At 32.9% G+C, this 24878-nt stretch overlaps 1 protein-coding gene across 10 annotated transcripts in view; it reads right to left on the reverse strand.

Moving 5' to 3' along the window:
* The window catches only part of LOC106464234 (protein bric-a-brac 2-like), a 60033-nt gene extending 35800 nt beyond the window's left edge, over nt 1-24233 (reverse strand). For 9 of the 10 annotated variants that reach the window (XM_022391942.1, XM_013924363.2, XM_022391941.1 and 6 more), the window contains exons 1-4: nt 24117-24233; nt 20077-20930; nt 19765-19954; nt 19409-19591 (exon numbers count right to left, since the gene is read on the reverse strand). In XM_022391942.1, coding sequence (XP_022247650.1) covers nt 19409-19591; nt 19765-19954; nt 20077-20907 — 1204 coding nt within the window. In that variant the 5' untranslated portion in view covers nt 20908-20930; nt 24117-24233. Of the gene's footprint in view, nt 1-13581; nt 16908-19408; nt 19592-19764; nt 19955-20076; nt 20931-24116 lie in introns of those variants that run through there. The other variant, XM_022391946.1, reaches the window with a different exon arrangement.
* Between the last annotated feature and the right edge of the window lie 645 nt (nt 24234-24878).

Raw genomic sequence — 24878 nt, forward strand, 5'->3', positions numbered from 1 at the left:
AATATATATATATATATATATATATATATATATATATATTGTGAGAGACAAAAGCTGATGATCAATTCATTGATTCAATGGGAAAGCAATAGTTTAGTGTTATACAGATTCATACTGTTTTTCACTCTGAATGTATACAAAGATTGTTGGCCATTTTACATCACACGTCCAATTTGTTTATTCTCTCAGCTAAATCTCAGGCATTTATCTAAATTTAGATTTACTCTGTAATATTCCCGCATAAATATTACCATTATCAAGCAAATCTATTTGACACTTGTGAGGAAATTAGATGACCTGAGAATATTACAGAGTAGGTAGGAAGGAATACATTTGGTACAGTAACCTCTGGGTATATCATCGCAGAGTTTCTGTCTTCTTCTGACATGTGTATTGCTCTTTACTTCTACTCTTTTGTTATTAAGTTTAAAGAGGCTTTGTTCTTAAAGAAATGGTATTTTCTACAAGTTAAAGAACTTATGACCACGAAGTGTCAGTCATTGAAAGGAAACACCAGTGCAAGAGAGTTGTAAGGTGTAGGAGAAGTCCTTTCCTGCAAGTTGAACTTTTGCTGACACTGCCCCAAAGCGACAGGAAGATCTACTAGATATTAATTAAATTATAAGTATATCAATTCATGTGAATATGACTGAAAAATTTAATTTTTTTCTGAAAAGGTGGTGTCTATTTACTTGTGACGACGCTGTGTATATAATATCGTAAAATACCACTAGATGTATTGTAAAGCAATGGGTCCCATTTACTTTTAGCAATTGATTTTCAATGAACGGACTACTTTAACTGCTAGTCAATCAGCTATTCTCAGCCAAAATAACTAGAAAGACATTGTTTGAATCTTGGCCAACTAGCAGAGCAGATAGACTGCTCATCTGCTGGTATTTTCTCATCTGACTCGTGATGCACAATCAGATTTATACAAGCAGTGTCATTCACTTCATTAGCTGAAACACTATCATATGACACAGTACTCTCGTTATCAAAGTCAACTTCCTCACCTATCTCTGCTTCCTGAAAAAAACTAGTTTTGAAGAGGTTTCTCAATGATGTATAGTTTAAGTTTGTCTATATATTTGATGTGCATATGCATGCTGCAGGACTGATGTATTTCTCATTTCATTTCATTGAGGTATCAATAGGCAATATATAAACAAGTACAGCCAGAGCACAGTTGTTTTTGCATTGCAGGCATATACCACAACCATACTCACCAGACTTGAACTTTTGTTTCATATCATCTCTTTTCATATATGTCTACTTTACCTGGCTCCTGCCACATCAATTCATACTGTAGTACCTTTCTTTGGAGCTACACTTCTCATCAAACATCAGGAGATTGTTGCTCAGTTGAAAATGTGAAATATGGTAGATGCCCATCCCAATCAGTGCTAGTGTTTTCTTTTTCTGTGATCCAATTTTTCTTCATTCCACCACACTGTGTATGGTGTCTACACCATCACTCAACATCTTTAAATAAATGTGGCTACAAGACCCGCAACACATCATAAAGACCAAGAGTCCTTTTATAATGAAAAGTGTTAATTATTTCTGGCCATAAAGCTCTGGGGATCGCTACCTGGGAGACCCGACATGGCCAGGTGGTTAGGGCACTCGACTCGTAATCTGATGGTCGCGGATTCGAATCCCCGTCACACCAAACATGCTCGCCCTTTCAGCCGTGGGGGCGTTGTAATGTGACGGTCAATCCCACTATTTGTTGGTAAAAGAGTAGCCCAAGAGTTGGCGGTTGGTGGTGATGACTAACTGCCTTCCCTCTAGTCTTACACTGCTAAATTAGGGATGGCTAGCGCAGATAGCCCCTCGTGTAGCTTTGCGCAAAATTCAAAAACAAAAAAACAATCACTACCTGCTTAACAGATTAGGTATCACATCTCAGTGACTCACAACAACGATAGAGTACACTATCCTGTACTCATAACATGATACCACAAGTGCCAGATTTTCTATGCATCAACACTAAATTCGTCATTTTGTAATGGGCACATGCAACCTTGCCGCATAGCAAATAATAACCAAGGTAGTTAGGGCTCCTGATATGATCCCAAAGGATGCCAGTCTTGAGGAAATGAAGGGAACTCCAGATTATAGGGTGCATGGGAGTATCCTTTAGGGCTGTGGATGACGTCATTGTTTCACAAAGTGTTACCAGAGGAACGATAGTTTCAAAGTGTGCCACTAAGGTGGATAGATCCAACTTACATAACTAGGGACAGAAAGTTCCAAACTGTAGATGGCAATGAGATCATTTATTCAAACAGAGCAAAGAGATGTTTGTTATGTGGCATGCTTGCAAACCATCACAAGATGTTGATCATAATTGTCAAGCTGTAACATAGTATACAGATATACTGCTAATTCATTCTCTGTAGTTTTGAACACAATATTAGATTGTGCATTATCATTAGAGTCAACTTAATAGCTTCATTTCAATAACTATAATAAACAAAGCCTTTTTGAATTCCTAAAATTAATATTTTTGTGTTACAGTTTGAATACTTGCATAGCATACGTCATGAATATTCATATACTAGTTTCACTTGCAATCTACGTAAAAGCCTGTTTTCCATATTAGCATGAAATATTCAAACTCAAGATATTTCTCCTATTGTATACATACACTAATTTTACTTACAATCTGTCTGTTTCATGTTGCTTGATATATAAAATGTTCAAAGTGTAGATGTTATTGCATGAATCATAAAAAATTAAAAGGTATAAAATATGACTAAACATTCATTTATTTTAATAAGGCCTATACATCTTTTTTTTTCATTCTTGTATCTCCTTTTACTCACAAGCTATTAGACTCTTATATCATCATTTTACTCTAACTAAATATAGGGCCACTGATATTATGCTTTCTCAATCGGTTTTCTAAATGAATTACTTACTTTAGAACAACCCCAATCACTTAATTAAATCTTTATTTCTATTATAGATACTAAGCAAAAAATAATAATTAGGAACACTTACCAATTGAGTACGTGCACTATCTATGTAGCTGTTTGTCATTTCCATCAAGAAAAAAAAGGAAAATGTGTACTGAAGGTACCACCTGACCCACCAGTGGAAAATATTGCTGATTACTTCTACATATCATGTAAAGTATCATAAAAATATTTCTAAAGAGAAGATGTATGTGATACCATAGGTGAATAACCCAGAACAATAAGTAACTTGGACAGAAGAAACTTAGCTAGTTCCTTAACCACAGTTCTATTGTTAAAACTACAGGTACTTGTATGCCCAAATTTTTTTTAGAATTGTGTGAAGTTATAGTTCATTTTACACAATAAAACAGGTAGAAAACACCTAATGTGCTTGTATACTATATCTTTCTTTTCCCCTTTGTCTTCAGACCATACTTGGCCATCCCTAATTAAATCCAATTAAATTTATGCATTGATAAATAAGTTGTTCAAACTTATACTTGCCCCTAAAACAATTATTTACAGTGACATATACAAGTAAAACCAATAACAGAACTTAAAAGAAAATAACAGAGTAAAACTTAATATTTACAATTTAAGATGAAATTAAATATAATACAGTAAAATTACAAAATAAAACTGTATATGAAATTAAAAATGCAAAACCAAATATATCTTTCCTTAAAAAGCAAAACATATTAAAATCAAAAGAATATAATATAAAACCATATACAGAACAAAATAAAAGAAAGAAAGGTATATTAAAATCAAAAACACAAAATAAACACGTGATACAGAAAAAATATGCTGAAATACAGAAGAGCAAATCATGTCTGTTAAAATCATATTTTTGATTTTAACAAATACCTTAATATTACAAAACCAAGGAAATAATATGCACCTATACAGATAGAAGTGGAAGTAATAAAATGTAAATATGTGGTATTTTCAGGTCATTGCTTTCCTCAAAGAGTATTAAGTAGGTCTGATACATAATTGGAAGATTGATATGATACATTATAAAGTAATATTGAATTTATTACCTTAAACTAAATTAGTGTGAACAAAGAAATAGACTGAACATGATGGGTAACACACACTGAAAACAATCTTTATTATTCAAAAACACAAAACATGGCGTGTGCACTTGCTTCTTGACGCTGGCCAGATGCAGGATTCACGAATTTATTAAACCATCTTTTTCACTCGAAATCTGTTCTCACTAACTAGTTTACTCAAGAACCTATGTATCAAAGTTTAAATTTAATGTTACTTGCTTAATGGAAATCATCAGATTTACCCATAGTGACTAATGTTACTCATATGATTGGTCATTCTCCTTAACACATAGAGAAGGTTATAACCTCGAGATATACCCTACCATTGAATGTCACTACTGTCTACATTCTTTCAAAACATGCAATATTACAACCATACATCCATGGGCAAACCAAGTATTATCTCCATTGAATAACAAAGGAACAAAGGCAACAAGAATGAAATCAGCTTAATATTATTTTAAAACTTTGTAGACTTAGATTATAAAAATATTTGAAAAATTCTACATTAGTGTGAATAGATAGAAAATACATGACATGTCTGCATACAATATATGTATACAGAGGTGTATCTAACTCGGTGATGGCATGAAAGATAAAGCTCTTATATCAACTAGTGTTTACACGCGAAGGTAGGGACAAAGGGTAAAGTTTAATATACATATAATCATGCAAAACACTAAAATATAACAATCACCATGCTATTAGGAAAAGGTAAATTTCTACACACTTTATACACCACATTCATGTGTGAAAATAGCGTAACTTTCTAATGTTACTGTTCCAAGCATAAAGGGTAATGTTCTGTACACAAAAATGGCCTATATATATGTATACGCACACAGCTATATATATGCATAATTTACGAAATAAAAATATAAGTAAATATTACTATAAAAGCGTGCAACACTCACTCTCAAGCTCAGTGATCATTGATCAACAGTTTTTAAAGAACAGTACAGGATCAGTGTTGTTGTCAAGGTTTTCACATTGACCTCAGCCATGGCCAGTGATGGAGCTGGTGGTTTTGTAGCTTCCTGATCCAGTGGAACTGGACCTTCCCTGGATTTGGATGGCTTGCATCCAGACTAAAGCTCTGGGAAGGACTCTTATAGCTTTGGTATGTAGTAATCCAGTTGAAAGTGAGCATGCATTTGAGAATAGTGTGGTTTTGTGATTATGCTTTCTCTATTGGGAATCTCGTGGTCTTTTAGTTTTATTCACATCTTTCTATTGGCTACAGTATAACACGGGAGGGTAGTCAGCTATGGTATTATGACAATTAGCTGAGATAAAGGAAGACTTTCTCCTCCAGCAGGCTAAGCAGGGTAGATATCATGGCTGATTCAGCATTTGTCAGCACTGCTTTTGGAGACAGTATAGAAGTCTTGGCAGTTCCTACCACATCAAGAAACTTCAGGGCCAGCTTGGTAGCTACATCAGTCAAATCAAGGTAAAAGTGGGGTTGGCTCCTAATATCTTTCATATGGCTAAACAATGAGAGATATCGTCAAAGACGTCGAATAGATAGCTCTCGTTTAATTATTCCTTCATGTTAGTGAGATATATAAACCAACAAAACAACTGGCAAGTTGAATGGACAAAATAGTCAGAAGGATTAAAAACTTAATCTTAACTGGAATAAGTCAGAATTAAAATTTATAGTCAAGCAAATTCTGTGACAAAATCTAACATAGATACCCTGGAACCAACTACATTCCCTTCACTATCGTCTGGTCACTATACAGTCTAGTTTGTTTGTTTTGAATTTCGCGCAAAGCTACACAAGGGCTAACTGCACTAGCCATCTCTAATTTAGCAGTGTAAGACTAAAGAGAAGGCAGCTAGTGGGATTGACCCTCACATTATAATGCCCCCATGGCTGAAAGGGCGAGCATGTTTGGTGGGACAGGAATTCGAACTCGCGATCCGCAGACTGTGAGTCGAGCTTCCTAACCACCTGGCCATATAGTCTAGGCCTCATATGAAAGAAATGGGAGCGAGACTGTAGACACTGGCTCTTACATAAATAACCAAAACAGGGTATACACTTTAAAAGTGGGACTTCTAGCTTCTGACAATGGGAATCCATTAACAATGAAACCTCACTTCTCTTAGACTCCTTACAAGTTGAGTACAGGTCAAAGTGGAATACAAAGCAGCATTACACATGTTACTTTTTGCTTCCAAATGTATGCTCATAGTCTTCATTTTCATACACTTTAAGTGCTCTGATATTGAAACAATATTCCTTAAAACTTTGTTCATATATATTATTCCATATTTGCACAGTTGAAAATAAAATACTGTAAAATACTGGGTGCAAACACCAAATTTTTTGGTATGATAAATAAGCTCCTATTCGTGGATTTCACTTTATACAGATAATTATACCTACTCACAAACATTTTGATTCAGTCCAGTCAGAATATCTTTCAGTACTGTGCCTGAATATACCAGGTTAAACTTTCTTCCCCTTATTCGATGACGAGGAACCCACTTTGAGACTAATAATGGTTGGAGACAGCTTGAATGATGATGACAAAACCTTGTCGAAACGTTGTACATTTGCTATTATGTTAAACTTATATTAAGGTTTTTCTTCATTGCCCATTTAAGCCGTCTCCAACCATTATTATTTCTTCCCCTTAAATGCGATATGAGGTTATCATTATTAGTATATCCTCAATGAAAATCCAATACCTGCCAAATATTACAGGGTTAAAATTGACAAAAACTCCCTTACCAGCATTAATAGAAATGTAAGATGCACTGTGTCTTCAAATAACACTTTGCAGGTCAGTAATTATACTTAATTTCATATCCTCAAATCGTAATTCCAGATAAAATCCTATATTTTCGTTCATATGCTGCTTAACGGTTCTGTTTTCTGTGTAATTAATCAACTTGGTTAATACAACACTCGTGAATAGTTTTATGCAATTCCATACAAGTGTGTGACACCACACACACATATTTATTCGTATATGTATATTGCCATATATTTCTACCTGAATGTTACAAATTGTTACATACACTAGTAGATTGATATAGTTTCCCTCTCGCCCTTGCGTCATTACTGTGGTAGTCAACAGGAGCTACACTTTGCTTTGTTTTGATACCTGTGGTACCATAAAGTACTCTCATCTATACATTCAACACATTCTCTCGACATCACAAAATAAATAATCACTTGCAAAATTCACTTAGTTAAGTTTCTCAGTTAAAAATTCTTTTAGCGGAGATTAATATTGATGTTGTCAGTAATATATGTATCAATAAACACTTTGATTAGAATATTACACAGTAAAGTACATTAACTCTTTTAGATGGCAGTCAACATCAAATTTACAGTTGGAATAAGAGAAAAAATAAATGTAGCCAAAATCCAGTGAAACAATGACTTTTCCACTTAGATTTGTAACAACTCTTCACTCTTATTTTTTGTACTAGAAAAATCATGCCCCTCTTGTCACCCTGTCCTGTCACATCCTCTCTTTCACAAATTGCCAATAGCTCTTTGTGGCGTTTAATACTATATTAGTTATAACCAACAGAATGTCGTAGTTTTAGTTTATTAAATGGCGTATTATATCACATTGTTCTCAGTAAAGAAAATTGTAAATTTAGTTTCTTGTTTAAACTTTATTCCCACAGGAACCACAACCACGAGATTGGCTGAATTTTTAATAGCTCTTTTCACATAGTAAAAAAGCCAGAAAAATTATGATATTTATAGAATATTGTCTGCTTTTTACTTGTTATTATTCTGTGTTCTGGGGAGCATTATTTAATTACTAAAAAATTTAGTTTACTAGTACCATTAGTATAAAAAATAGGGTTAAGTTTCATCGACAGGGGAAAAAGAAGACCACAGATTAGTAGTATATTTCTTGTTTTTCATGAGCATTCTTTATTTATTATTATAAAAGTAACTAAAATGTAAAAATTAGAAATTTATTAGGATATATTAGATAAGATAATGAATAATATTAATTTCCACGAGGAATGCTCGCAAATTACCCCTAATTCAATGGGGTAACATGGGCTATACTTTCGCTGAATGATTTACTATTTGTGTGGCAGGATTATTAGTTAGACAGAGTTCAAAGAATAATAATAATACAATGATATTTAGTAGAAACTGATATATATTGTTACAAGCTTTAGGCTATTTGGGGTAAGCATATGTAGCTTCCTGTTATAATTTGAAGTCATTCTAGAGAGAAAAAGGAAGGGTTATTTAGATTTATTTTGTATCTTTTTACAGTGGTTACGATGTCGGTCAAATTGATCAACCCTGAATAGAATTAGGGTATATAGAAAATAACAGGTCAAATAGTTTTATTGAAAAAAAAAGTTTGAAACTCATCTAGTAAGTTTATAGGTCACGCAAATGAAATTTAACAATTTTAATGCGAAGTATTTTTAATTTTAACATGAAAATCACTTTGTACTCAGAGGATTCAACACTTTAACTCCATATATTCATGGAGAAATTTTTAATAAATATTCTAATTTTTTGTATACAACAGACTTGTAACGTTCACTGAAAGCTTGTGAAATTTCGTTCTAGTATGAAATCTCTAAAGGTAAATTTGGAGTCACGAACTCGGCCGAAATGACCAAGCCCGTAACGAGAAATATAAGTGCTTGTAAATATTACAAAGACTACCATATTAAGTTTGAGACTTGATAGACAGCATGTAAGTCATAGTGCCTCCTGATATTGATCCTCAGAGGAAGAACTTGATCTGACATTTTGGGTGCAATTGATTCTGGCTGGCAGTCCTTCCAAAGTCTGTGACCATGATGAGAAAAAGTCATAGACCTTTGAATCATTGGTGAAAGTCCTATATCAAGGACAGAACTTCTCTGGGACTTGTCTACTCTCTCAGACAGTCATCTACCTTCATTGACTAATATTTCCTTCTGATCTTACATTCATTTACTTATGAAAAATGAATTTTCTTAAATGTAAAGAGCTTAGGAGAGCACAGAAATATATTCTCACAAGAATTAAACTCGTCAAAAACTAACTTTGTGGTCAGGTGCCAAAATTTTTTCCTCTGGTGTGTTCTCAGATGCATTGATTTCTATTCAGAGTAACTGTGTATAATCCATAGAATAATAGAAGGTTCAATAAAAAATGTTATGCAGAGTTAAATTATTCTCTAACATTTACCAAACTGTAGAAAACGCAAGAGTGTACAGAGGACAAAAATAGTGAGAAAGTTTTAACTTTAAATAAAGACTTTTGCCTGATCCACCAATAGCAAAATTACTGTTTACTTTTTAACATACTCAGATTTACAGAAATATTTCCCAAGAGAATGCAACCATGATACCATATGATCTAGTAAAATAGGTAACTAATGTTCTATAGTTAACAATAAAAGTGCTTGTATGCTGGGAAAATTGCATATGAACTTTATAGTTCATCTTACTAAATCACGAGTGGTAAAAACACCTAGTATCCTTATATATATGTGCTTTACTGCGTGAGGAGAGGACGACTGACATTAGTATCAGTTGCTGTGGAAACCAAGCTTCTGAATTAGTTACTAATAATTACATTAATTGTTAATAGATTAATTCAGCACTATAAAACAATAATGAACTTAATATGAAATAAGCATTGCAGAAGAATTGCCAATGTCGGTCCTAGTTGTCAACTTGATGTCATAATGAATAATGCCTGTGGTAATAGCACCCAAATGCGTTGGGATATCCCCTCTGTCAGACACTGATGTTAAACTAATCAACAGTTATTACCCGATATGATAAAGTTGACAACTAGAACCTACAACGGTAATTCTATTGCAATGCTTATTCCACACACACGCACATATATATATATGTGCACGACTTTTTGGGCAAATAAAGAAACTGGCTTAAATATTTGATTGTGGGATATTTTGTAGACTACAGCATTAAGCTTAGAACTTACTGTAAAAGAAACGAGGTGTGTTCCATCTATCTGTAATGCATATAATAAACATATGCAACTTTGTATCAAACTAAGATATTCATGATCATGTCATTTCTCAATAAGAGAAAAACACATAGTTGCTTTAGAATCTACAGCTGGACACATTTTTACTTTATATGATAAAGGAATCTCTTGCAGATAAAACAACTGAAATGTCCAAATAACGTGACTCGGTCTATATAAAGTTAAGTCACAATTACGAGTTCACTTAGAACGAAAGAAATCATAGTGTGTGCAGTGTCGTAGTTACAAAAGATAGACTCCATATAAAAAGTAATTGAGCCTACTATATTTATTTCCCTATAATTGTAGTTACTGGCGGCATACTTACACCCCTGAATGTGTGTGTGTACTTTTTTGTTTAGTAGTTTTGATTTAGAAATATGTTTCATTTATACGATTAAACTATTTCAGTACTTTGCGGCTATTATTGTTGCATCTTGATATTATTTCTGGACAAGATAATAGTGAGCGATCTTGTTTACTACACTAGCTTAAACATACCTATTGTGTTAAGTACATGAATACAATTCCGAATTTTTTACGAAACAAGTAGCAATATTTACTAGCAGAAACGATGCTCTAAGGGCAGCTTCTTGCGCTAGTAACTACTTATAGTAGTATTTATGCCTCATTGAAAAAAAAAAAATTAGGAAAAATTGACCATTTTCGAAAAACGGATTTTTCTGAAAAGTACTCTATTCGAAAAGTGTTCAGATTGTGCTGATACGAACTGTAATGTTTTAATATATTAAAAGTGGTAGCCTTTATTGAAAAAATAGCAATTTGTGTGTTTTAAGTATTATATTTATAAATTTATATATTCAAATCCCCAGTCATAGTGAAAGTCGTGTCTTTATTGTGAGGAGAGTACTTCTATTTGAGATCGTGTTCTGTGATAAAGAAATGGTTGTTGCACATAAATTATTTTTCCAATTGTCTGAATCTTGAATACCCAAAGTATATATTTTTTTATGGCCTTCTGATTGTGACGACATTCAGATTTATCTATATTGTGTTTACCTTACGCCAGTAAGCAAGTTAGAGTTAGAATATGGATTGTATTTGCATTCTTCACTTCCATAGTAGATTCGGGCCCTTCTAACATATCCAGATACCGGTGATATACTTCACATTTGAGATGACAGCTGGCTACCTATGAATGGATTGCCAAGCTACAAGCAAGGCGAGTACACCATTCTCGGGTGTTGGTTCTAATATTCCTGCATAAACCATCTGGTCTAATCTATAACTCCACGTTACTGACTTACTTTTTAACTTTGTGGTCAAACACCAAACATTTTCTGGTCCAAGTAGCCAAAATAGTCTTATGAACTTTCTGTGGCACTCATGAAATAGATAGCATGAACTTGCCAAAAGACCTGAAAACCAGTCCAGTGTTTTGTTGATGCATCGTAAATGTTTAATGAACAGTGGTTTTAGTGTCTGGATTGCCAGTTTCCTTTACTCTTACATTTTTTCCATCACATTCCTGATCTAAATGTTTGTAGAATTTTTGAAAATTTTCCAGCATTAGACTTCTTATGCTATTAGCACTCTCAGGTGAAAATCACGGAAAATTTAACACTTCAATAAATAATCTTGACTTAGATTTTTACATGAAGATGGATCTATTGATTACCAGAAGCTTAAGAAAGCACATGAATCCTAGTGTTAGTTATTCGTCGGATGTGTAAAAAGATCTACATCAGGAATGTAATGGAACTAATGAAACTAAAGCCAACTTTGAACTCTTATTAATTTTCAGCATAGAAACTCGCGTTTAAATGATATCAAGTACCATTATGGTGATAACTATCCACTAGTTGCCATGGTAGCAATTGTCGTATTTACTTCCCCAACTGTTTATGCTACACTAAGTACCTACGAATGTAGCATCTGTTTGTCCAGGCATAGAACCTAAAAAAATAACTACAACAACCGTGAAAAAATACCACACTACAAAAGCACATGCCTGTAACTAGATTGATTGCACAAAAATTACAAAATTTTCATTTGCTATTAGATCTGTGTTTGTTAGGATGTCCTGTATTTTAACTTTTTTTCTTCTTCACATTACTAATAATTATATTTAGGTTTTGTTATGTACTATACTGGAAGTCTAACTTTTGAATTATGTCTTGTTTCAAAAATAGTTGTCTTACAATATATTTTATTCCATATATACACAGTAATTTAACTTAATGTTGGCATATGCAACCGTTTTCATCTTCTCTCTTGCATTAATTTTCTGTCGAAGTTTTATACTTAATTGGTTGTTGGAATCTTCCTGATGTCCCTTGTCTTCGTGCAAGTGTTACAGAATCTTAGATTCCACGTGACAGATAATCATTGCACACTGATCTCTGGTTACCTTCCAATTTTGCTATTAATGGCAATTTTATACCATATAGGTTATGTAGAATTTCTCCATTTCATCTAACGCCAAACAGATGTTGATATTAATTATTTTCAAACTGCACTATAACATAAGGTTCTCGTCCTAGGTCAATGCTTGGCAATCATTTTCTATCTCCAGCAAGAAATACATGACAATCGTCGATTAAGTAACTAACATCGAGAATTAATATTTTATTCCACTTGCGTTTCCTTGTTTAGAATATCATATTTCCAAAACCTGCTGTATTATGGATACTTGTATCTACGTGCAAGTTACACGGATATTTGTGGACTTATAAATCATGTTATAGTATATATGCCTTTTACTAGCTAGCTAAGAATGATTACAGATGTATGTGCCATAAAACATTCTCTGTAGTCCCTTTGTGATTATGATTAGAAGTGCACAAGTTTTCCACTCGCACCACATTCATCATATCCAATGCCGATGAATCATTATACTCAAAAGTTCTTCTGACCGGCTGGAATGCAACAAACACGGTAATGGTAGGAATCCTTCGTTTAAACTACAAGATATAATAATTGTAATAGCGCTCATCCCCTATTACAATACTTTACATACGACATCAGCGATTGTTCAATACTGGGTTTAACAAATTACTCCCTAGGGGACTAAATAAAAGAATGTAGTATATAAAATAATATTAAAGGCCAAATACTAACGTCTTAATAACTCGAATATTTGTAATTATATTGTCATTACCAGAGTATTTAACTATCATATTCATTGACAAATAGTCCATAAAAAAACATGAAATCCATTCCTTTATGGAAGAAATATTTCGAACTGTTAATATCCACAATTTGAAGCAACCTTATTTTCAGTACTCGGGGAAAAAATAGGCGCATATACAATGAACCATTAGGTATGCACTTTAATATTTATTCTTGAACTAAAAGGAAAATATATTTTTCAGAAACTATTTCGTTTGAACTCTACACATGGTTGAGAAGGGAAAAAAAATGACTCGGGTCATTATACGCTAGATGAATACGCATCTGGCCGAAGTACTCTTTAATTCATAAATGATATAACATGACTTTTATTCAAATAACTAATTTTTAGTATTTTATACCATGGGAGATTCACATTTCTTATTGTAGCTTTATAAAAAAAGTCACCTTGCTAGTCACATTTCAGTTTCCACACCTACATTCTGATAAATATTCATTTAATATAACGCACAACTAATTAACTTTGTGTTGAGATCTTATTCTTGAAATACATTGTTATTGCCACCTCTTTCCATGTTTATTTCAAAGATGTTCTTTTTTAAGTTTACCTCAGTTTTTCTGGTCTCAATACGATATCGACGATTTTTCAAGTGGATATAACAAATCTAGCCCCCAGTTTGTTTGTTTGTAATTAAGCACAAAGCTACACAATGGGCTATGTGCTCTGCCCACCGCGGGTACTGAAACCCGGATTCTAGCGTTATAAGCCCGCAGACATACCGCCGTGCCACTGATGGGCGCCCCCAGGGTATTAGATAAAAGAATGTAGTATATAAAAAATGTGAAAGGCCAAATACTAACGTCTTAATGACCCAAATAGTTGTAATTATACTCATTCCCAGAGTACTTAATTCTCATATTCATTGACCCATAAAAAAAAAACTTATGAAATCGATACCTTTATCTCAATCTTTCCATCCATACATATGAAGTTACAAAAGTAAATATTGAATCACAATTTAATATCTAACAAATCATAAATTAAAAATTCATAAGCACTAGACTAAGATTTGAGTTTTCTTCTCTCTCTAAAATTTTTGTAAAAATCCGAATTTTTGTGACGATCATTACTCAATAATAAAAGTAACTGTTGAAGTTGAGTGTAAATCCTATACGTCAAATGTTAATTACCAAGGATGTTTTTGATTTCCATTCTAGTATTTGCTTATACTGATCGGCACAAAAGAACTATATAGATTTAATTGTTGTTAATCTTTGTTAAAATTAATTCTCCAAGTTTAGTTTAACTACGCACCGAAGAATAGTAAAAAATTTCCTTAAACTGCGCAAATAGTCATTTTCTAAATGTAAACGAAATCGTGTTATTCCTTACTTTTTAAATTTAAGATTTCTAGCAAATTAGTAAGAAACTGTAAACAGTATATTATTGCACAACCGTTGCCTGAATGTTGATATTAATGTGAAATTGTAATTGAAAGTACTTAATCATCAAACGGCCCAAGCTTCGAAATTACCAAGGTGCCCAAACCTAGAGCTTAAAACTTGTCCGGCGTTGCTCCTGTGTCAACTCCCTTGATATGTAGATCGTAATGATACAAGAATGGCAGCAGAATATAGTCCTATAAATATGTATAATAAAAAAAAAAATGCTGGCTGACCAACTATCTATTTCGAAACTTCAATTTGACTGAGCATACATGTTGCAGCTTAAAAGGTCAGCCAGTGAAGTGCACCTGCAACATGTCAATGAAGTTTCGAGAACTGATTTTCCAGTTTTCCAATGTTCTTAATCAAGTTTCGGTACGTTTGCTCATTGTGTTTTGTAGAGCTTAAAGTGTCGGTTTCTTCGCCCAGATACAAATAAGTTTGCAAGACTAATTTAATGATATAATTATTGCATGTCATTGTGAAGTACTCATTAGATGTCTAATTCATTCTTAGACCTGTTCATACAGAAGTTTGTCTACGTGTTGAGACTGAAAATAGGTTTTCCTCATGTTTAAACCTTAGAACTAGCAACTATTAAAAGATTATGTACATACTTTAGAAACATCGCTATCTCTTTTCTCAAGATGTACAAGTAGCAGTCACGCAACTACGAATTGTAAATGTAAGACTTCACTGTTGACCTTCTTGGGTGGAATACATACAGTAAGATCATTTATAAATAATATTTAGTTTCTTTTGCCAAACGTTCTAATTAGCGTTGGCCCAACAGTATGAAGCTTTTTTATTTTCTTTTTTTTATTCACACGAAATGGCTATATTTAACATTTGATGATATTTTGCGCTTCTCTCATGTTCTTTACAACCGTGCTTTTCAAATCAAATAAGTGTTCACATACGTGTCATAGTGAATACCCAGTTTTTCTTTTCCATTCTTTGTTTTTACTTTTATTTAATCTATTAATAATATGATGCATTAATTTTAATATCTAGCACAGAAACTTCAGAAAGTGAGATAGCTAAATTAATCCAAATTTACTCTTCATAAGTAATGTGTATTGCTATTCACATGCAATATTTATGAGCTCACTTTTCTAAAATTAATGAATTATGACGTATATTTCCACAATAACAGTTTCTTGTAAACACGCACTGAGGATAAGCCTAATAAAGTAACGTCTTTTCTTAAAAGCATATACTTTAAGTAATATCTCGTATACTTACATCACGTTCAAACAGTTACTTTGATACACAACTGAATAAAAAAGGCTAGTGTTCATTGATGGGTAAATGAGACGATACACTTTTACGTAGATACCAAACTTTTTAAAATTACATATTTAAATATATGTTTTATTATGACTTTTTTATCGACATAATACTTAATATTAATGCACACTCAATCTGTCGCATGTAAATAACACCCTTTAATTAAAATCATATAAAACTCGTTCCCTCTAACCTTCTCCATACTTACGTCACTCCCTCTAGAGTTATTCCCGTATACGTACACGTTTTTCTAAAAAAAATTAAATCCAAAATTTCGTTTCTTCGTTAGTGTTATTCGATATGTAGAAATCATCTTTCCTATTCAAGTATGTTAAAAGAATAGTAAATTTTACTTATGTTTTTGGAGTGAATCACATGTGCACAAAAATATTTCGATTATCTTATATTCTTAAAATTATATTTAAATACTAATTAAGTTTTTATAATAATAAAAAAAACTTAACATGTCAATGTTCTGTTCAGCGATTTTCTTTGTACTCTGTTACATAAAAAATTAACTATATCCCACAAAAATTGCTAGCTTTAAGCACAAGATTTCATAAACTAATATAACCACTAATTTAATCGAGTTTCTTTACTTTTGAATATTAACTTAAAATGCATACTAATAAATTATGACCCAAATAATCCGTTTAAAATGTGTCACTTCCAGTAAAAACCGTCCAATGCAATTGAAGCTGACCATCGAAAAAAAAAAAAAAGCCAATTCAGTCTAGAATAATTTAATAATCTAAAACTATCCATATTTGAATCGAAAGATATCTGGTTAGTGGGATATTACAACTTGTTCAGTTAAAATTCATGTCTTAGTGTTATCCATGATAAAATACTCTCCTGTGATTTTGAATTATTTACTTCCAACAAAGCTACGGTACAAACGTCTCAAAGCTGTTGCCGATTTGCATTGTCACTTATCTGAAAATTTCACTAAACTTAGTTTGTACGTTTTTCATCTTATACAGGACTTCAATGTGTTGTCTAGGCAGTTCTCAAAAGTACATGCTACAAGTTGCTTGTTAAATAGTTACTTTTGGTCTATCTCTCTTAAAACCTAATGGTAACCAAGGTTCTGATGTTTATTCTATATAAATTTGGTTATTAAATTCCTAAGTTACTGATCTATACAAGTTAACTAAAATACACTTTAAAAAGTTGGGCTAGTGCTTGAAAATCTTTAAGTGCACGATTTTCACACTCTTTGACAAAGCTGTGAAAGCGACTTCTCATTGTTATGATGAATAATACAACCAGGAATGTGACTAGATATATCAATATGCAAATAGGAGGCACTGTTTCTTACATCAAATCTCAGGAAATAGTCTAATTCTTCTATATTTATACTTTTCCAACATGCATTGTTTTAAAGAATTGGTACTATGAAAAAAAACAAAAAACTATTGAGCCTTAAAGAAAATGTTAAGTTACATTTAATAATGGAATCCAAAATATAACTGTTTATATATTGGTAAAGCTGGAATGTCCTCATGTCAAAAACATACCTATTACCAGTGACCACAGCTGTTAAGCTATTCTTTGTCTACTCTTTAGCAAAAGCTAGTGAGTAAGACAGTGACAGAGGAGTTTCCAAATTTATTAGAAAAATATGACCTACCTTTATTCCTGAATGTATCTCAGAAATAGGAAAAAAACTTACCCGAGACAGAGCTGTGATAACTTATACTTACTACTATACCTTTACCTCTAGCCTAAGGCTAATCAGTTTACCACAACCTCCTGGTTAAGCCAGGATTACATAATTTATACACAAGAAAGGGAATATACTCTTGTACAAATAAAAAAAATGTTGCATAAGTTATAAGTACCCACCATGCTACCTAAAAAAGTTAACATTTTACTCCATAACCTACACACACAAATTTCTAAGGCAACTTTCATTTACCTTACCTTTATGCTACCTTTTACCCTAGCCAGTGGCTATTTTGAAAGTTGCCTCAAAATTTTAGTTAGGTAAACAAGTTTGTCAACTTACCCTTTTTCGAGGTCTATCAGCTATTTGGAATAAATCTAAAATTACTTACCTACTTTATATTCTTGTGAACTTAATATAAATTTACCATTCAAATGAGTCACCATACATACCATAATCAGTTGGAATGAAAATACAACTATATTAAACCTTAGATAATAATAGCATTGGCTCCATCTTAATCTAAGCTATAACCTGGAGCCAGATTAATAACATACCTTACTTACCTGTATAAGGCAAACTTAACATCATTTCTCTGAACAAATTTACAATCTTCTTTCATCTTTTGATTTGCTTCAAAAACCAATGATGGCTTTTATGGCACACACTGGTGTCTTAGATTTTTGGTAATCTCAAAAAATTCACACACAAACCAAAATTATTTTATTCTCTGGGAAAGTACAACTACTTTTTAAGACTAATAACTATGCACACAATTACACGATTTTTTTTATTCCAAACAAATATAACATGAAGTACCACGTAGTTTTATTTACTAACAATACTGAAAGTTACTATTTCTGGTCAACCAAAGAAGAGATATCAAACCTGAAAGGCTCCTTACACCTTAACATATTTACAATACAGAAAAAACAAATTTATTTCCTTCATGCTTAACACGAAACTTACAATTATACATTTGACTCTTCTCATTAACCAGAGTAGTTCAAAATATGCTGGAAGCTTTTATCTTTTCATAAACCCTCACCACCACAAAACTAAGAGAAAAGCTTCCTTGTTAAATTTTTTTCCAGAGAAGCCTATGTTTAACCTACAAAAAATTAACACTCACCTTTCAGGAATCTTAATTACTATTAAACAGTTTGTTATGTAAAAATGTACAGAAGCTGTCCAATTTTAAGTCATTTTGCCTTGGCAATCAAATTTAATTTCTTTCAAACATACTACAGTCAGCTTCTGGGCAATTCAACATAACACATACAATAACTTCCAGGAACAAAAAATGAAAACAAAGGCTTCTCTACCTTCCTTGCTGACTTGTCCCATCCCTCTATGTTTTGTGTACAAAGAAAAATTTAAATCCCTGTTCAAGTTGTCATCAGGAAGGATTTCAATAAACATTAAAGAAAAAACCAAACTGGAGGAAAGGAAAACACTAAACATGAATGAAATTTGTTGTTCAACTACTATATACTTGGAAATAAAAATCCAGATATCAGCCAAGTGGGCCACTTGCAATACATACAATATGAGTAAAAGATACAACTTTCAAAATAGTTACTAACCATATTTTATCATTTGGTTACTAAAACAATAAATAACCTGCCCAACAAAATCTAAAAAATTATAATTAGCTACCAGTAGATTTATATTCCCCCTTTGAAGTAACAAATTATCAATTTTAATTTCATGCTAGATATATGACTGAATTAAAAATTAACCTTCTCAAAAGCCTTACTTCACAATAATAGAATTTTAATGTGATAACGTAAGGTTCTTCAAATCCAACCTTACTAAAATATTTCACATTATTCCAACCTTTCGTCCAGTTTGGAAATAGAACAGGGAAGTAAGAAACTGAACCTACCTTGAGAAGGCTGTTGAGATGTTTGTGATGGTGTTAAGCTCATGTCAGGTTGATAACTACTAGGTCCTGGTATTGCTGCAACTCCTGACGTGTCCATATATGGTATCATAGCATTACTATTGTCTTGTGATTGGACGGAAGCTGTGACTGGAGGCTCTTCAAATGATACAAAAGGCTTGATATCTGGAAAACAAGAAGTTATTTAGCTTTCTACCTCACTAATCAGATTTCAATGAAGTACTGAATATACATGTTACTTACACATCTTGAAGTTTCTTTTTGGTATTAAATCAAGATACAACTTGTGTTACTTAAAAATCAACAACAAATAAAAATAATGCATAATTTTCATTAACCTTCTAGTGTGTCCTGAGTTCCAAGTCCTGAGGCAGATGAATCAGAGGCAGAATGTAATGAGGTGGGAATGATTGCTTGATTACCAACTACAGAATTCGATGACTGTGCTTCTCTCAATGCTGATGATGATGGAAGAGCTAATGCTGATGAAGTTGATGATAACACTGGAGGAGGTTCATACATTGAAACCTATTAGGAATACAAATTTCAGAACAGTTATTACCAAATCAGTTCATGTTTAAGTTCAGTTACATGTTAAATTCAAAACAAGTTTATGAACCTTCATTCCTCACTATAAGACTTTTACTCACCCCACTTCCTGCAGTCATAGTCTGCTCCATTAGTCTTGAAGGCTCTAAGTCAAAGTTTGAATCTGTAATAGCAGGTTCTTCAATCGTAGCACCTGATTCTTGTTGAGAAGGAACTGATGAATACATAGAATGGGATGACTTGTGAGAAGAATTAACACTTTGGCTAGATGAAAGAGAAGGAACACGAGACTGGCTCAGAGATAACCTCTGGTTGACTTCCTGTGATGCATCAACTACTCCATCTCTGCTGATATCACTGATGATTTCTGGAGAATCTGGTTGTTTTATTTTTGATGGCACCTGGTCTTCAGTATCACTGTGACTGGAGCCCGACCGTCGCCTTGGCCTCCCCCTCTTTCTTTTATGAATTGGTGGTGTTTCAGCTCTGTGCTGATTGTTAGATTGTAAAGCAGATGAATTGTTTATTGGTTGTTGTACTAGTTCTTGTGTTCCTCCCTTATCTCCTTGCTTTTCACCACCTACTTCTGCAAGTCCTTTCACTTTTAAAGTTTCTGCTGTCTTTAGCAAAGCTGACAGCTGGTCTTGAGAAACATTTACCTCACCGTGATAGATGAAGTCAATAATAGCCTTCAAGTCAACATATCTCATATCTTTCATAATGACAATGGGATGTTTACATGGATTATCTACAAAAAGAGTTTGAAAAAATGGGCTACATGCAGACAAAACTACTTTGTGGGCTTTAATGCTGACACCCTCACACGCTAAAGTCACATCAACAAGAGCTTCGTTTGACAGCAATTGTTCAAATACTGATAGCATGTTAGAATGGTGGTTGTTCCACTTCAAACAAAATTGTTGTGTTCCCATTTTAACTGTCTGCCTGGAACAACCTGAAATTCACAAGAAAAAAAAATTAAAATGGTATTATGAGTTGCAAAATCTTTCAGCCTTAAGGAAGATTTTAAAAACTACAGTTTTATCACCTCACTAACTTAAACAAAATAAGCTAGTCACAAAATACCATTTACCAGACATTAAAATAGCAGAGCATGTTCTACTTAACATGAAACCACAATTATAACCACTTATTCAATTTGCTACACTACTACCGAAACTCGCTGTATCTCACACATTAACCTCCATAGTAAAATGGTTAGTAATTTACATTTGACATATTCCAAGTCTTGCTAGTCAGCTGTTTTAGGGAGGAGGGGATACTGCTAATGATCTGAACTAATAGCACATGTAAATTGTCGTGTTTGAGCTGGTTTCTGATGATTTTTATACAAACTATGCTGCCCTACTTTGATGTTGATTTTGTATCAATCAGATAAGCATTGTCAATCTAAAACTATGTAACTCTTAATACTGAAGTTCAGTTTAAAATGTGTGTAAGCACCAAATTCTATAGCATCTGAATAGCCCAAATCTATTTACTTCTATTTTTCCACTGAATCCTTACTAAATTTAGTGCATTAAAACAAATAGAAATTAAGAAAAGTTTGCTAGGATGGCATTACCACTAAAAAGTACTAATGACAATAGTAATTAATCAATCCATAAAGCAATATAAACAATGGAATTTGCCAGATATCTTAATCTATCAATATGGCTGATAAGTATCATTATTACTGTATCAGCCTACACATGCCCTATTCAATTTGTAAAACAGCTCATTCAATAAATATTAAAATTCAAACATCCCTAACAAATACAAACCCCCAAGTTGGTACATTTTCACAAGAAAAAAAAGTCTTAAATACTTAAAACTTAAATATTACACTATCTTATACCAAATTCTCAAACATCTTAAAATGCCTTGACATGTACCAGTACCTTACTACATACACACAAAATGACCTATTCTTGAGGTTGGAGATCCAGGAACTTTGCCCTCCTACAATGCAATATCCACATAGCAACCAAGGTGAAGAGAAAGTGTAACAAAGATAAAAAAAATTTTGTTTATTCTATACACTTGCCCACTGTAACTTGTATTTGTGATGAAATTATGTTGTTCCAAACCTGCAGATATGGTGAAGAGTTGTTGCACATTCAATTACACCAATAGTAAGTTAAAAAGACCTAAACTTTCCTTCTGTTTGATACCCAGTCCTCCAACTCACCTTAAATAGTAAGCATAAAGCAAAAATTTGTGGGATTCTGCAATTATTATAAAAACTCGTTTGACCTGGTAGTTTACTTGTTAGTGCATCTTTTCCTACAAAAACAAGCTACTGAAAAGGAGAGAACCATGTTGTGGCTGAAAGCTATCAACAACAAAACACATGAACTGACTATACTCATGTTTATTTCATCTTGTATCATGTAAATGTTGTCTTTCAATTATTTGTTGTTAACACAAGGTAATTGTACACGTCTGGGCACTGCACGCTGGGCCATTCTTCTGTCGGGTCGTTGATCCACCAGTCAGCAAGGTCAATAACTGCAACTGTACTCGATATATCGCCGATGCTTCGCGACAACTTCTCCATGTATTGACAAGACATTGCAATTGATAACTTGATTATCAAACAGTAATATATGAACGATAATTGATGAATTTACACAGCAATAACACGTGTATACGATAGACCTATATAAATTGCGTACACGTAGCTACTCGCTTCGCTATCGTTTACCCCTCTGTAAAGATGACGATCGTGTTACCTGGCAAAATCACACGACTGTGACGTCACTCCGACGTAAAAAAAATTGTTAGACATAACTTACAAGTCAATAGAGAAGCAGTTGGAAGCAAAGTAGTCTATTTTACAATACAAAATACTTTTACTAATTAACGTATTTTGTATTGTAAATGTAAGGTCATTCTTCGCAAAACCAACAAGAAAATTCACGACCAGCTTTGTACTTTCTTTAATGTAGAATTTGTGCATCACTTATTGGCGCTACGAGTAGTTAATCTTAACCCATGTGTGTCCTACCATACAAGTCTAACTCTTTTAAGTAAACGTTTAATAATTGTTTTCCTTTACCATAACATATGCTTCGTTCTCCAAATGCAGATTTATTCCCACTGATCAATGTATGAACAGAGTAATATGAAAAACCAAGGTTCTAGATAAACTTAATTCGTAAGTTATTCCCTCATCAAAATAATACTAATACTTTTAAAATGTTTACTTCGGTTATTTTTCTTAATTAAAAATTAGTTTTAATGCTTTTAAAAATTCAATACTGAAAACCAAACCATGCAAACCTTTTAAAATATTACCCAACAAAAACTTTACAAAGTCGCATTTTGTTTAAAACTAAAAGCTACACCTATTACAAATAGCACTACTAATACTAGTAATATTAGTAGTAAAACTATTATCGCTGTATTTCATTTTCAAACCATTTCCTACGTCTTAAAAATATTTTGTGCTTCATAAAAAACAAGTTATTATCTTTGTAACCTTTTCTCACGTCTTAAAATGCACTTTCTTGTAGCCCAAGTATAAAAACGAGGTCATTTAAATCATATATTGTAGAATTTACGTAACATGTTCTCTATCGTCACTAATACTAAGTTACTAAGGTAGTAGTAATACGTCAAGTTCGTAACGTACAAAGTTATTAATCTAAGTTCGTATTTATGATTATACTTCAAGTTACATTTTTCTGTATAACAGGAAAATGTTTTGTTTAAAAACTTAAATACAACAAAAACGCTTAAAGGCGCAACCTTATTTATTACTTAGATTATAATTTATCATCCTCAGTATTCGTAGTGATGTAGCTTTCGCTAACTTTCAAAGATGGCGGCGTAAACGTAAAACGACTTGTTCAACGTTGCGACTGCCAGTATTCTAGCGTAGGTTCTACAATGCTTCTATCGTTTTCTCACCAACCGTCATCACGACTGTCGATAGTGTCCTACCGAATGGTATTCATAACGTAGCACAGTTGCAGTACTTGATATTGAAATGTGTTCTAAAAAACTACTTAAGAACTGCTTATCCACTTTAAAAACTTTGATTGTAATTTCCACTACTACACACAAAAATGTAAATGCAATAAAAAGAATATTAAACAATTTCGATTTTTGAGGATGCACGATAAATTATTCTTACCTATGTCTACGCTTTCTATGGCAAGCAAACTGACTACGCTTTCCTTACTTCTTCTCTCTTTGAAGCGCTGCCTCGAAACAAAGAGAAGACGCCACACGATTCGTAGTTTTCCACCCAGGTTTAGTAAAGGGGTTTACATTACTTCTAACAGGGACTGATATGCATGTTACATAGACGATATGAACCAATCATAGGGCTAGCAGTTCCCGCAGCCGACGCCCTATTGTCAGCAGAACACACATCACGCATCTGTTGGTTTGCAGAAGAATATGTTTTAACTGCAGTGTACGGATTTTAGGAAATATGAAGTATCAGTTCTAAAAGTAGACCCTACATTTCATAGTCACTTGCTTGAACATTACATTATGACTAAATACGTCAATATATTTTAAATAATTGAATTCTGAAATTGCACACATATCAGTTTAAAACTTTAATGCAATAATTAATAAGTACATTTATGAGTATTTTTTAAACACTTGCAAGTTACTTCGAAAGTAGATGGAAATCCCGATAATAAAATCTACTATTATTTATATTAGCTTTCAATGCATGTAAATACTTTACTTGAAGGAGACATTGCTCAGATTTCATCACAAACTGTTTCCACAAATATAAGGATAATATTTATTTATGAATTATTTCTGAATTTCCTTTCTCCACCAAAATGTAAATTTCTGTGGTGAAAAGATAAAATAGAGGCCTAATCTGTTTTTAACTATGATTAATTCTGTATAATAAATTTTCGAGTCATAGTCCAAT

The sequence above is a fragment of the Limulus polyphemus genome, unplaced genomic scaffold (genome assembly GCF_000517525.1).
Source record: "Limulus polyphemus unplaced genomic scaffold, Limulus_polyphemus-2.1.2 Scaffold1594, whole genome shotgun sequence".
Classification (NCBI taxonomy): Eukaryota; Metazoa; Arthropoda; class Merostomata; order Xiphosura; family Limulidae; genus Limulus; species Limulus polyphemus.